The sequence below is a fragment of the Sinocyclocheilus grahami genome, unplaced genomic scaffold (assembly GCF_001515645.1).
Source record: "Sinocyclocheilus grahami isolate Dianchi unplaced genomic scaffold, SAMN03320097.WGS_v1.1 scaffold326.1, whole genome shotgun sequence".
Classification (NCBI taxonomy): domain Eukaryota; kingdom Metazoa; phylum Chordata; class Actinopteri; order Cypriniformes; family Cyprinidae; genus Sinocyclocheilus; species Sinocyclocheilus grahami.
This window is the reverse complement of record NW_015505505.1, coordinates 904,136-918,632: the sequence shown is the minus strand read 5'-3', so window position 1 is coordinate 918,632 and position 14,497 is coordinate 904,136. Positions and strand designations below refer to the sequence as shown.

Below are 14,497 nucleotides of genomic sequence, written 5' to 3'. Positions count from 1 at the left end.
CACTCACTCACTCACTCACTCACTCACTCACTCTCTCACACACACACACACACACACACACACACACACACACACACACACCTTCTGTCACACATATCATCCTTCTCTCTATTTGTCTGTCCTGTAGTTCTACTCGGGTCACCGCTCTCCTCACATTCCCTTCCGGTTGCTGCATCTGGTCTGGACTCATGCACGACACCTCGCCGGATACGAGCAGCAGGACGCTCACGAGTTCCTCATCGCTGCTCTGGATGTGCTGCACAGACACTGCAAAGGTACTGCAGCCAATCAGACGCCGCTATCCGCAATGTTACAGCCAATCAGAGGACAGCTGTGTTAAACTACGGTTTTTACTCTACGTTCCGTTCAGAGTCAGATCTGGGATTTTCCTGTATGATAGCTCACTAATTGATTGTGCAACATTTACAAGTAGCAACCCAACTGCGTATTACTCAGTCATGTTATGTTGCGATTATTAATAATAATTAATATGTCCTTGTTATAGCACTTGCATATCATTGCTCTTTTGTTGATTTTGATTGCTTCCATTGTCCTCATTTGTAAGTCACTTTGGATAAAAGCGTCTGCTAAATGTCTAAATGTAAATGTAATAACTAGAGGCTAAAGTTTGAGAACAAACTTTGATGTTGACTTGGTAAAGCCAACATGGGCAGCCTTGAGGCAAAATAGCCAGATCACACGTGTGTTCTTGAGCTGACCCCGCCACAAAAAAGTGCAACAGTTATTGTTTTTTTAATATATAGACCCTTGTTATTTTGTATTTTAACAAATAAGCTTATTATGATAAGAAAAGTGTAGATACCACCAATTATATTCCACAATAAGCAAATTGCAAGCAATAGCACAGAAGGGCAGGATTCAGGTTTGTAGGAGTTCAGATGCAGAAATGGAAGAATTAAATGTAAAATAACGTTGCATAGTTTTCATTAAATATATATATTTTTAAAATTAGCCAAGAACAATGAATGATTTTCTCGTTTTTGATGCATTAACATTAAAGACAGACAGTAGCTGGTAAACGCGGTTGCTTTAATGCACAAATCCAATATAACGATCCACATCCGATTTATTACTCAACAGTTTATGTTCTCCTGAGACTCAAACGACGATGATATTCGCCAAGCTATCCTGAATTTTGAAATAATCTTGTATGTATTTATCCGTTCGAGCGCAGAGAGAAGCGAGAGTTCACTATGTCACAGAAAACGGCTCACAAGCACTGAATTGAGCTCTTTTATGTGTTCTTCTGCTTGAATAGTGTAAAATCACTTGAATGTTTTCACTGGCAAGGCTTTAAAATGTGTGCAAATGATAATCTTTCGTGAGGATGCAGCAACTTTGGCTTGATTTCAATGAATCGTGCAGCCCTGATTTCATTATGCTGTAAATGATTTCAAATGTTTCCTGACTTCTTCCAGAAACTTTTTCAGTAACTTCTGTCAAAGCGTAGGGAGATTTTCTGCACGTTATTTCATGAAGATGACCTTCAGCGCTGTGATAGTCTGTCAGCGGTTTCCACATAAGAGCTGTGAAATCGTAGATTCCTCTGAAAAACCTTCCAATGCTGATGTGAGGGCGTCTGAATGCACTGTGCTCACCGGACTCCGGGTCAGAGAGTGTGTGTGTGTGTGTGAGAATCAGACGGACCTCGGTCTTCCTCCTGCAGTGTGAAGCAAAGGGAGGGCTGTTTCTGCTTTCTAATCAGACCTTCTCTCTCTCTCTCTCTCTCTCTCTCTCTGTGTCTGTCTGTGTCTGTCTGTGTGTGTGTGTGTCTCTGTGTGTGTGTGTGTGTGTGTGTCTGTGTGTGTGTGTGTGTGTGTGTGTGTGTGTGTGTGTGTGTCTCTCTGTGTTTGTGTCTCTCTGTGTGTGTGTGTGTCTCTGTCTCTGTGTGTGTGTCTCTGTGTGTGTGTCTCTGTGTGTGTGTCTCTCTGTGTGTGTGTCTCTCTGTGTGTGTGTCTCTCTGTGTGTGTGTCTCTCTGTGTGTGTGTCTCTCTGTGTGTGTGTCTCTCTGTGTGTGTGTCTCTCTGTGTGTGTGTCTCTCTGTGTGTGTGTCTCTCTGTGTGTGTGTCTCTCTGTGTGTGTGTCTCTCTGTGTGTGTGTCTCTCTGTGTGTGTGTCTCTCTGTGTGTGTGTCTCTCTGTGTGTGTGTCTCTCTGTGTGTGTGTCTCTCTGTGTGTGTGTCTCTCTGTGTGTGTGTGTGTCTCTGTCTCTGTGTGTGTGTCTCTGTGTGTGTGTGTGTGTGTGTGTCTGTCTGTCTGTCTGTCTGTGTGTGTGTGTGTCTGTGTGTGCGTTCATATGCTGCTTCCATGTCCACTAAGGAGATGACAATGGGAAAAAAGCCAACAACCCAAACCACTGCAGCTGCATCATTGACCAAATCTTCACGGGAGGCCTGCAGTCTGACGTCACCTGCCAAGTCTGCCAGTAAGAGCTTGTGTTCGCTGTAGAAGAGCCACTCACATTCATCTTCATAAATATTTTTTGAATTTGTATAAGTTTTCTTTTTGCACACAAAGATTAAAAAAAAAAATCTAATTAAATATTTCACACAATGTATATATTAAATTTATTAGAATTTTTATCAGTACTTTTTCCACAAAAAACATTGGGTAAAATGTTTAATTTTATAATAGATAAATAAATATATTTAATATATATATATATATATATATAATTATTATTATTTATTTTTTTTGTATTAAATGAGGTAACTTAGTAGGCAGCATAATTATCCTTTCTAATTTTTGGAACAGCCATCAAATGTGTGTTGCCTTAGAATGCTCCCTACATAGGCAGCTCACCAGGTTTTGGAACAGAGCCAGTGTTGGTGTCCTGTTTTCTGTATGTAACCCAGTTAGAATGCCATTGAACAACCTCAAGTGTTTGAAATGCACAGATCATTCATGCTCCTCAGCGCCACCCTGTGTTTAACAGCGGTATTGCACTCCGCCCATTCAGTTCCTTTCTTTGCTTTTGATTATTCAAGTACCGCTGCATTTATCAAATCAGGTGCTAGAATTGACAAAAAGATAGAAACGTTGCTCTTTTTGCTGATTTTTTGGTGTTTTCTTGTCTGCAGTGGGGTTTCCACGACAATAGACCCATTCTGGGACATCAGCCTGGATCTGCCGGGTTCGTCCACCCCGTTCTGGCCACTCAGCCCAGGCAGCGACGGCAGTGTGGTGAACGGAGACAGTCACCCGAGTGGAGCCACCACACTCACAGACTGCTTACGCAGGTACAGGCGCTCTCGCCCCGCCGCAGGACAATCGAGCCACGGCCGCCACTGACTCGCGCTTCTGCATTGCAGGTTCACTCGACCCGAACACTTAGGAAGCAGCGCCAAGATCAAATGCAGTGGTTGCCATAGTTACCAGGAGTCCACCAAGCAGCTGACTATGAAGAGACTTCCTATCGTGGCGTGTTTCCACCTCAAAGTGAGTGTGTGTGTGTCTGTCTGTGTCTTTGTGTGTCTGTCTGTCTGTCTGTCTGTCTGTCTGTGTTTGTGTGTGTGTGTGTGTGTGTGTGTCTTTGTGTGTGTGAGAGTGTGTGTGCGTGTGAGAGTGTGTGTGCGTGTGAGAGTGTGTGTGCGTGTGAGAGTGTGTGTGCGTGTGAGAGTGTGTGTGCGTGTGAGAGTGTGTGTGCGTGTGAGAGTGTGTGTGCGTGTGAGAGTGTGTGTGCGTGTGAGAGTGTGTGTGCGTGTGAGAGTGTGTGTGCGTGTGAGAGTGTGTGTGCGTGTGAGAGTGTGTGTGCGTGTGAGAGTGTGTGTGCGTGTGAGAGTGTGTGTGCGTGTGAGAGTGTGTGTGCGTGTGAGAGTGTGTGTGCGTGTGAGAGTGTGTGTGCGTGTGAGAGTGTGTGTGCGTGTGAGAGTGTGTGTGCGTGTGAGAGTGTGTGTGCGTGTGAGAGTGTGTGTGCGTGTGAGAGTGTGTGTGCGTGTGAGAGTGTGTGTGCGTGTGAGAGTGTGTGTGCGTGTGAGAGTGTGTGTGCGTGTGAGAGTGTGTGTGCGTGTGAGAGTGTGTGTGCGTGTGTGATTGAGTGTGCGTGTGTGATTGAGTGAGCGTGTGTGATTGAGTGTGTGTGAGTGTGTGTCTGTCTGTGTCTGTGTGTGTGTGTGTGTGTGAGAGAGTGTGTCTGTGTGTCTGTCTGTGTCTTTGTGTGTGTGAGAGTGTGTGTGAGAGTGTGTGTGTGAGAGTGTGTGTGCGTGTGAGAGTGTGTGTGCGTGTGTGATTGAGTGTGCGTGTGTGATTGAGTGTGCGTGTGTGATTGAGTGAGCGTGTGTGATTGAGTGAGCGTGTGTGATTGAGTGAGCGTGTGTGATTGAGTGTGTGTGTGAGTGTGTGTCTGTCTGTGTCTTTGTGTGTGAGTGTGAGAGAGAGTGTGAGTGTGAGAGAGAGAGTGTGTGTGAGAGAGAGAGAGTGTGTGTGAGAGAGAGAGAGTGTGTGTGAGAGAGAGAGAGTGTGTGTGAGAGAGAGAGAGTGTGTGTGAGAGAGAGAGAGTGTGTGTGAGAGAGAGAGAGTGTGTGTGAGAGAGAGAGAGTGTGTGTGAGAGAGAGAGAGTGTGTGTGAGAGAGAGAGAGTGTGTGTGAGAGAGAGAGAGTGTGTGTGAGAGAGAGAGAGTGTGTGTGAGAGAGAGAGAGTGTGTGTGAGAGAGAGAGAGTGTGTGTGAGAGAGAGAGAGTGTGTGTGAGAGAGAGAGAGTGTGTGTGAGAGAGAGAGAGTGTGTGTGAGAGAGAGAGAGTGTGTGTGAGAGAGAGAGAGTGTGTGTGAGAGAGAGAGAGTGTGTGTGAGAGAGAGAGAGTGTGTGTGAGAGAGAGAGAGTGTGTGTGAGAGAGAGAGAGTGTGTGTGAGAGAGAGAGAGTGTGTGTGAGAGAGAGAGAGTGTGTGTGAGAGAGAGAGAGTGTGTGTGAGAGAGAGAGAGTGTGTGTGAGAGAGAGAGAGTGTGTGTGAGAGAGAGAGAGTGTGTGTGAGAGAGAGAGAGTGTGTGTGAGAGAGAGAGAGTGTGTGTGAGAGAGAGAGAGTGTGTGTGAGAGAGAGAGAGTGTGTGTGAGAGAGAGAGAGTGTGTGTGAGAGAGAGAGAGTGTGTGTGAGAGAGAGAGAGTGTGTGTGAGAGAGAGAGAGTGTGTGTGAGAGAGAGAGAGTGTGTGTGAGAGAGAGAGAGTGTGTGTGAGAGAGAGAGAGTGTGTGTGAGAGAGAGAGAGTGTGTGTGAGAGAGAGAGAGTGTGTGTGAGAGAGAGAGAGTGTGTGTGAGAGAGAGAGAGTGTGTGTGAGAGAGAGAGAGTGTGTGTGAGAGAGAGAGAGTGTGTGTGAGAGAGAGAGAGTGTGTGTGAGAGAGAGAGAGTGTGTGTGAGAGAGAGAGAGTGTGTGTGAGAGAGAGAGAGTGTGTGTGAGAGAGAGAGAGTGTGTGTGAGAGAGAGAGAGTGTGTGTGAGAGAGAGAGAGTGTGTGTGAGAGAGAGAGAGTGTGTGTGAGAGAGAGAGAGTGTGTGTGAGAGAGAGAGAGTGTGTGTGAGAGAGAGAGAGTGTGTGTGAGAGAGAGAGAGTGTGTGTGAGAGAGAGAGAGTGTGTGTGAGAGAGAGAGAGTGTGTGTGAGAGAGAGAGAGTGTGTGTGAGAGAGAGAGAGTGTGTGTGAGAGAGAGAGAGTGTGTGTGAGAGAGAGAGAGTGTGTGTGAGAGAGAGAGAGTGTGTGTGAGAGAGAGAGAGTGTGTGTGAGAGAGAGAGAGTGTGTGTGAGAGAGAGAGAGTGTGTGTGAGAGAGAGAGAGTGTGTGTGAGAGAGAGAGAGTGTGTGTGAGAGAGAGAGAGTGTGTGTGAGAGAGAGAGAGTGTGTGTGAGAGAGAGAGAGTGTGTGTGAGAGAGAGAGAGTGTGTGTGAGAGAGAGAGAGTGTGTGTGAGAGAGAGAGAGTGTGTGTGAGAGAGAGAGAGTGTGTGTGAGAGAGAGAGAGTGTGTGTGAGAGAGAGAGAGTGTGTGTGAGAGAGAGAGAGTGTGTGTGAGAGAGAGAGAGTGTGTGTGAGAGAGAGAGAGTGTGTGTGAGAGAGAGAGAGTGTGTGTGAGAGAGAGAGAGTGTGTGTGAGAGAGAGAGAGTGTGTGTGAGAGAGAGAGAGTGTGTGTGAGAGAGAGAGAGTGTGTGTGAGAGAGAGAGAGTGTGTGTGAGAGAGAGAGAGTGTGTGTGAGAGAGAGAGAGTGTGTGTGAGAGAGAGAGAGTGTGTGTGAGAGAGAGAGAGTGTGTGTGAGAGAGAGAGAGTGTGTGTGAGAGAGAGAGAGTGTGTGTGAGAGAGAGAGAGTGTGTGTGAGAGAGAGAGAGTGTGTGTGAGAGAGAGAGAGTGTGTGTGAGAGAGAGAGAGTGTGTGTGAGAGAGAGAGAGTGTGTGTGAGAGAGAGAGAGTGTGTGTGAGAGAGAGAGAGTGTGTGTGAGAGAGAGAGAGTGTGTGTGAGAGAGAGAGAGTGTGTGTGAGAGAGAGAGAGTGTGTGTGAGAGAGAGAGAGTGTGTGTGAGAGAGAGAGAGTGTGTGTGAGAGAGAGAGAGTGTGTGTGAGAGAGAGAGAGTGTGTGTGAGAGAGAGAGAGTGTGTGTGAGAGAGAGAGAGTGTGTGTGAGAGAGAGAGAGTGTGTGTGAGAGAGAGAGAGTGTGTGTGAGAGAGAGAGAGTGTGTGTGAGAGAGAGAGAGTGTGTGTGAGAGAGAGAGAGTGTGTGTGAGAGAGAGAGAGTGTGTGTGAGAGAGAGAGAGTGTGTGTGAGAGAGAGAGAGTGTGTGTGAGAGAGAGAGAGTGTGTGTGAGAGAGAGAGAGTGTGTGTGAGAGAGAGAGAGTGTGTGTGAGAGAGAGAGAGTGTGTGTGAGAGAGAGAGAGTGTGTGTGAGAGAGAGAGAGTGTGTGTGAGAGAGAGAGAGTGTGTGTGAGAGAGAGAGAGTGTGTGTGAGAGAGAGAGAGTGTGTGTGTGTGTGTGAGAGTGTGCGTGTGTGTGTGTGAGAGTGTGCGTGTGTGTGTGAGTGAGAGTGTGCGTGTGTGTGTGAGTGAGAGAGAGTGTCTGTGTGTGAGAGAGAGAGTGTGTGTGTGAGAGAGAGTGTGTGTGAGAGAGAGTGTCTGTGTGTGTGTGTGTGTGTGTGTGTGTGTGAGAGAGAGAGTGTCTGTGTGTGTGTGTGTGTGTGGGGAGAGTGTCTGTGTGTGTGTGTGTGTGTGTGTGTGAGAGAGAGAGTGTCTGTGTGTGTGTGTGTGTGAATGCATGGACTGGGGTCTGTTTTGTTGTATATCAAAGTGCACTGATTCACTAAAGTAGGGATACATGATACATCTGTATTATTGATCATTTAAGTTCTTGCTTGTATAATTTTATGATAATTATTTTCAGATACTGAGCAATATCGTATGTATTTATAATTGTGCATGCTTATTTCTCCTATTTTTATGTTTTCCTGTGTTTAGATTACTTTCAATGCTTGTTAAACTTGCTAATAATTTAATACCACTGTTAAATGGAATTTTATCAAATATAAAAAGGAATACTCATTTTCATAATGTACATTATAACGCTTTAATGCCAGAATTCACTGTTAATATTATCATATTATTTTCACAAATTTCATTACAGAAATGAATGATGATAGTGATTATAAATATTATAACTATTATTAAAATATTAATAATATTAAGTGATAAATATGTAAAAATACTGAAATTCTACACTACTATTACAAATAAAGATTCCAGAATTCACTTTTCACACATTTCATTTATTATTATTGTATTAATATCTTATTATTTTTTACACACGCACTAGTTTTAGAATTTTTATATTTCTGTACATTATTTAATTAACATTTAATATTCAATTACAATGATATACTACTGTGTACTATTTAAAACAAAATTACACGGTTCCAGAATTTACTTTTAACAAGTTTCCTTTACGTTGTTATTATTTTGATTATCTCTGCTACTATTACTGATACTACTGTAATAACGTATACTTTTTAGTTTTATCCAGACTAGTATATAATGTTACTATTTCAGTACACTGGTCATTCAATACTTTTTAAGAATAGCATTTATATTGTGCATGTATTGGTATTGGCCATCTTGATTATCAGGCATTTAGACAGTGTTTTTATGTTGGTGCATCTGTACTTTGCAGCCTCACAGTCTGATCTGTCAAACATTGAATATAGCTTCAAAACAAATGGACTCAGCACTCTTTGTCTTCTCAGTCAGCTGCTTGATTGTCTGATGAAGTGTTGATCAGTAGCGCTGTGCTCTTCATTCTGATTGCTCTGGTTTCTCATGCAGCGGTTCGAGCATTCGGCGAAGCTCCGGCGGAAGATCACCACCTACGTGTCCTTCCCTCTAGAGCTGGACATGACGCCCTTCATGGCCTCCAGGTACGAGCGCGCAGCATTCAGTGTCGTTCCAGAAAAGACTAGGGTTGGGTATCGTTTGGGGTTCTTCCGATACCGGTGCCAAATCGATACTTTATTAAAAAAATTAATAAATAAAAATTTCCCAAAAAATGATGAATTGGCCATTAGCACTAGGCCTGGGCGATTAAACGGTATCGGTATTTATCGACGGTACACCTTATTCGATATCGATAGAAAAAATGTTCGATATAGTGCATGTGCTATGAGTGACGCAGACTGCACACACGAACACGTGCTGTGTCGGCCTGTGATGAGGAGATTGTGAATAAAAGATGAATATTAGTCTAATTTAAAATAAACATTTGCCTTTGAATGTTAGGTGTGCATCAGTCATCAGTGTCGCGTGAGATGCTGTGATGATGATGTAAGTGACGTTGTAGTTTAATGTTTTGTTAGTCTAGTCCACGAGACGCGCCGCTGCTGCGTTATTCTTTCAAAATATTAGAGAAGTATAGAAGCTCGATGCGGAGAAGATCTTGATCAGGTGAAAACCGAAACCAAGCCATTCACACGGAACGCATATTCAGCGCATTTTTTAGACGGACAAATACAACTGCTGCACTCGCGTCTCACGCGAGAGATGTATAGAAAGCCATGCACAGTTAAAACAGTTTAAACTTTTAGAAAACAGGTCACGAATTTGTGGAGGTTTATTCCTTTTCACTGCGTCTCATATTTTAAATGCAGTCTGTGTGAATAGCGCTTCGGCTCTTTGGATTAAGCAATGCATAAATACATGATGCTGTTTTGTTCATAATTGTTTATGCAATTTATGAAATTATATTTGATTTATATGAGTTAATTTAGACGTAATGCACGTTTTTATAGAGTTACTTCCTTGCGTTGACCATTTAAATGCGCTGCATTATTTTGCTCAATGCGCCCTCCTGTGGCTTCGGGAGACAATTAGACCTATTTAATCTGCATATAAAACATTATATCGTTTATAAAAAATTTAGCTATATCGCCCAGCCCTAATTAGCACTATAAATGCATGATGTCTGTTTCATTCATACTGGACGCCAGAGGGCGCCCTCGCAGAGAAAATCTACAAATCCAGTCTCAGAAGTAGACAAAAATTATCCTCCGGGAAATCACTTATATGGACAAAGGCATGGCTATTATAGCTGTAAGTTAACAGAACATATAAACGTTTTGAATGATAAAACAAAGACAATAAACACTCACAGACTGCGACAATATAATTTATCTGTTTTATTCAAGCCATCGTGCGGTGCCGGTGATGATGATGCTTTTTACGTCCGTTTCGGAGAACCTGAGGACAGATATTTCAATCGATCGCTCCGGCATGGTGCTGAAATCTGCGTTCTGGTTCGGTTCTAGTACATACGGGTTACATAGGTCATATTGGTGCCGGGTTTCGGTACCCAACCCTAGTAAAGACAGTGAGTTCATGTCCTGACGTCTGCTCTGTTTCTCTCTCAGTAAAGAGAGCCGGATGAACGGACAGTACCAGCAGCCTGTAGACTCTCTAAACAATGACAACAAGTGAGTGAAGGTCTGCTGTGTTCAGTGTGTGTGAGTGATTCGTCCCGTGACGCGTCTCTCTGTGTGTGTGTGTGTGTGTGTGTGTGTGTCCGCTGCTGCAGGTATTCTCTGTTCGCGGTGGTCAATCATCAGGGCACGCTGGAGAGCGGCCACTACACCACCTTCATCCGCCAGCACAAGGACCAGTGGTTTAAATGCGATGATGCCATTATCACTAAAGCCAGCATTAAAGATGTTCTGGACAGCGAGGGGTCTGTCGCACACATACTGCAAACATGCATCAGCGTTTGAGCCACACTTGAGTTTCACTGCATTACAAACAAAAGATCAAATCAGAAACATTTGCACACACACAAAAAATATATATTATTATTAAAAAGGAATGTTACAAATATTGAAATTCTGTAATACTTAGTTCTGTGTATAAACAAAATTACACAAAGTTTTAATGCCAGAATTCAATTTTCATAAAATTCTTTAATATTTTTGTTTAGTATAGAATTAATACTTGTGTATATATATTGCTCAGTAAATATAATAATAATTATAAATAATTGTAATTATATTAAATTAAAAATATTTAATATAAAAAGTATATACTACTGTATACTGTTTAAAACTAAATTACACACTGTAATTAGTTTTGATAAATATATGATGCTAGAGCTTTTTCTTAAAACTTACTGCACTAGAATTACCTATTTTTATTTATTGTAAAATCTTTTTTTTTTTAATTGAATTCAGTGGCATTCAGAATTTACTTTATATTATCAGGTAAATAATATAATGTTGATATCATATAATACAAGTTTAATATAATTTACTGACTTGAGTGCCCAAATAAATTTTATTAATAAAAAAATAGTAATAATAAAAAATTAATTGAAATACATTATTTAAAAACTTTACACTTATTTTATTGTAGCTAGTTACCAATGCAACATTTCTATTTTTTTCTTTTTACTTGAAGTGCTAAAATTGAACTAAAACTGGAATAAAAATTTGTAAAATCTAAATTGACTATATATATATATATATATATATATATATATATATATATATATATATATATATATATATATATATATATATATATATATATATATATATATATATATATATATATATATATATATATATATATAATCATATAGTAACTAAAATTTAATTAAATTAAAAAACAAAAAATATAAAAGTGAAAATTTATTCCAAATATTAATAATAATAGTAACTATAAAAGTACCTAAAAATATTAAAATAACGCTGCTCTGTAAAATTGTAAATTATTTATTTATTTGTTATTGTTATTTATTTAATTTATTTTATTACTAATAATAAAAAAATATATAAAATAATTGAAATAAATTATTTTAAAAATGTGAACTTATTTTATTTCAGCTAGTTACCAAAGCAACATTTCTATTTTTTTAAAGTACTCAAATAAACTAAAACTGGAATAAAAATTTATAAAATCTAAATTGACTTTATATAACCATATAGTAACTAAAATTACATTAAATTAAAAAAAGTAAAAATTAATTCCTAATAATAATATTATTAAAAAATATATATATATATATTATTTTTTTTATTTATTTTTTATTATTATTTATTTATTTATTTATTTTTACTGTGGTTTCTAAAAAAAAAAATGTCTAAATGTATTTTCCCTTTTTGCAGGTACTTGTTATTTTACCATAAACAGTTCCTTGAATATGAATAATGGAGATGCAGGAGCAGCCGAGTCAAAGCTGTGAAGGGAGGATCGTATGAGTGAAGCCTGACAAGAGCGTTACCACATACACATGCAGCCTTTCTCACTACAGAAAAGCGAAAGAACAGCATACAATTTAAAAAAAAGAAAAAAATGACAGCTAAACCAATCTGCACTGAGCAACCGGAGCGTACTTGACAGAAAGAGGAGGAGATGGAGTTCTCACTACATCTCAGCATTTCACTTTCAGTCGCCTTTTCTTCAAGAACGAATCGGAAACATTCGCTCGCATTTTCTCATCCTCCTCCAATGATTTTCCGAGAAGTATATGAGGGAAAAATATTCCTTTTTTATTTCTTCGTATGCATTATTGATGTACTTGAATGCAAAAGAAAGGTGTTATTGACTTCAGCGTAAACCTATATTGTCGTTCGTCGCTTGAGTTTGGAAATACTGAAATCCTCATCCAGCACTTTTGATTTGTGTTTTAGTTTTTTTTCATTCACAGCACATCTCTGCCCTCGTTTTTGTCGTCTTTTTCTTTGGGCTGGAAATGTCACCCACGCAGATATATATATATATATAAATCTATTTTTATAAGTCATTGTTTCAGTTTATGTGTCCTATACCCTCATCTTTTCTCTCTTCACGTGGTTCGATATGAGCGGGAAGAAGGTGTTTCTGCTTCGTCGCATCTTTAATCTTTCGTTGGACTCTTTCAGTTGCTGGTTTGGTCGTGAAGGCTTGTCATGTTTCAGATGCATTGTGAATGAAGACGTTTTCCTTTCATGGCTTGATTTTCAGCAGTGTTATCCTCAGCCGTGTGTGTGTGAGTACATGTATGCATAGCCGTGTACACACGTGTGCTATATGAGTGTGTGTGTGTGTGTGTGTGTGTGTGTGAGTGAGCGCGTGTGTGCGTGTGTGTGTACGCGTGTGCTACCCACGCAGATATATATATATATATAAATCTATTTTTATAAGTCATTGTTTCAGTTTGTGTGTCCTATACCCTCATCTTTTCTCTCTTCACGTGGTTCGATATGAGCGGGAAGAAGGTGTTTCTGCTTCGTCGCATCTTTAATCTTTCGTTGGACTCTTTCAGTTGCCGGTTTGGTCGTGAAGGCTTGTCATATTTCAGATGCATTGTGAATGAAGACGTTTTCCTTTCATGGCTTGATTCAGCAGTGTTATCCTCAGCCGTGTGTGTGTGAGTACATGTATGCATAGCCGTGTACACACGTGTGCTATATGAGTGTGTGTGTGTGTGTGTGTGTGTGTGTGAGTGAGCGCATCTATGCATATCTGTGTACACGTGTGCTATCTGAGTGTGTGTGTGTGTGTGTGAGTACGTGTATGCATATCTGTGTACACGTGTGCTATCTGAGTGTGTGTGTGTGTGTGTGTGTATGCATATCTGTGTACACGTGTGCTATCTGAGTGTGTGTGTGTGTGTGTGTGAGTGAGTACATGTATGCATATCTGTGTACACGTGTGCTATCTGAGTGTGTGTGTGTGTGTGTGTGTGGAGTTCTCACTACATCTCAGCATTTCACTTTCAGTCGCCTTTTCTTCAAGAACGAATCGGAAACATTCGCTCGCATTTTCTCATCCTCCTCCAATGATTTTCCGAGAAGTATATGAGGGAAAAATATTCCTTTTTTATTTCTTCGTATGCATTATTGATGTACTTGAATGCAAAAGAAAGGTGTTATTGACTTCAGCGTAAACCTATATTGTCGTTCGTCGCTTGAGTTTGGAAATACTGAAATCCTCATCCAGCACTTTTGATTTGTGTTTTAGTTTTTTTTCATTCACAGCACATCTCTGCCCTCGTTTTTGTCGTCTTTTTCTTTGGGCTGGAAATGTCACCCACGCAGATATATATATATATAAATCTATTTTTATAAGTCATTGTTTCAGTTTATGTGTCCTATACCCTCATCTTTTCTCTCTTCACGTGGTTCGATATGAGCGGGAAGAAGGTGTTTCTGCTTCGTCGCATCTTTAATCTTTCGTTGGACTCTTTCAGTTGCTGGTTTGGTCGTGAAGGCTTGTCATGTTTCAGATGCATTGTGAATGAAGACGTTTTCCTTTCATGGCTTGATTCAGCAGTGTTATCCTCAGCCGTGTGTGTGTGAGTACATGTATGCATAGCCGTGTACACACGTGTGCTATATGAGTGTGTGTGTGTGTGTGTGTGTGTGTGTGAGTGAGCGCATCTATGCATATCTGTGTACACGTGTGCTATCTGAGTGTGTGTGTGTGTGTGTGTGTGTGAGTACATGTATGCATAGCCGTGTACACGTGTGCACTATCGGAGTGAGTGTGTGTGAGCGCATGTATGCATATCCGTGTACACGTGTGCTATCTGAGTGAGTGTGTGTGTGCGCGCATGCAGGTATGTGGGCACCTGTGTGTGTGTGTGCATATCCGTGTACACAAATGTGTGCTATCTAAGTGAGTGAGTGAGTGTGTTGTGTGTGCGCATGCAGGTATGTGGGCACCTGTACATATGTGTGCTATCTTGGGTCTGTGTGTGTGTGTGTGTGAGTGAGCGCACGTGTGTGTGCTTATCCGTGTACATATATGTGTGCTGTGTGTGTGCGCGTGCATGCAGGTATGTGGGCACCTGTGTGTGTGTGTGTGTGAGCGCATGTATGCATATCTGTGTATACGTGTGTGTGTGTGTGTGAGTGAGTGAGTGAGCGCACGTGTGTGTGCTTATCCGTGTACATATATGTGTGCTGTGTGTGTGCGCGTGCATGCAGGTATGTGGGCACCTGTGTGTGTGTGTGTGAGCGCATGTATGCATATCTGTGTATACGTGCGTGTGTGTGTGTGTGTGTGAGCG

General features: G+C 41.2%; 1 protein-coding gene and 1 long non-coding RNA gene across 2 annotated transcripts in view; one reads left to right on the top strand and one right to left on the bottom strand.

Moving 5' to 3' along the window:
* usp22 (ubiquitin specific peptidase 22) overlaps nucleotides 1-12,199 on the top strand; it is a gene marked incomplete at its 5' end in the record, with an annotated part of 49,026 nt that extends 36,827 nt beyond the window's left edge. Inside the window, 8 exons of the mRNA XM_016294932.1 lie at nucleotides 128-275; nucleotides 2,339-2,444; nucleotides 3,100-3,258; nucleotides 3,331-3,457; nucleotides 8,290-8,381; nucleotides 9,867-9,929; nucleotides 10,031-10,180; nucleotides 11,610-12,199. Coding sequence (XP_016150418.1) covers nucleotides 128-275; nucleotides 2,339-2,444; nucleotides 3,100-3,258; nucleotides 3,331-3,457; nucleotides 8,290-8,381; nucleotides 9,867-9,929; nucleotides 10,031-10,180; nucleotides 11,610-11,652 — 888 coding nt within the window. The remainder of the gene's footprint in view (nucleotides 1-127; nucleotides 276-2,338; nucleotides 2,445-3,099; nucleotides 3,259-3,330; nucleotides 3,458-8,289; nucleotides 8,382-9,866; nucleotides 9,930-10,030; nucleotides 10,181-11,609) is intronic.
* A 1,247-nt stretch (nucleotides 12,200-13,446) lies between these two features.
* Nucleotides 13,447-14,497, bottom strand: part of LOC107602440 (uncharacterized) — a 2,593-nt gene continuing 1,542 nt past the window's right edge. Inside the window, exon 2 of the long non-coding RNA XR_001611038.1 lies at nucleotides 13,447-14,056. This is a non-coding gene — a long non-coding RNA (uncharacterized lncRNA). The remainder of the gene's footprint in view (nucleotides 14,057-14,497) is intronic.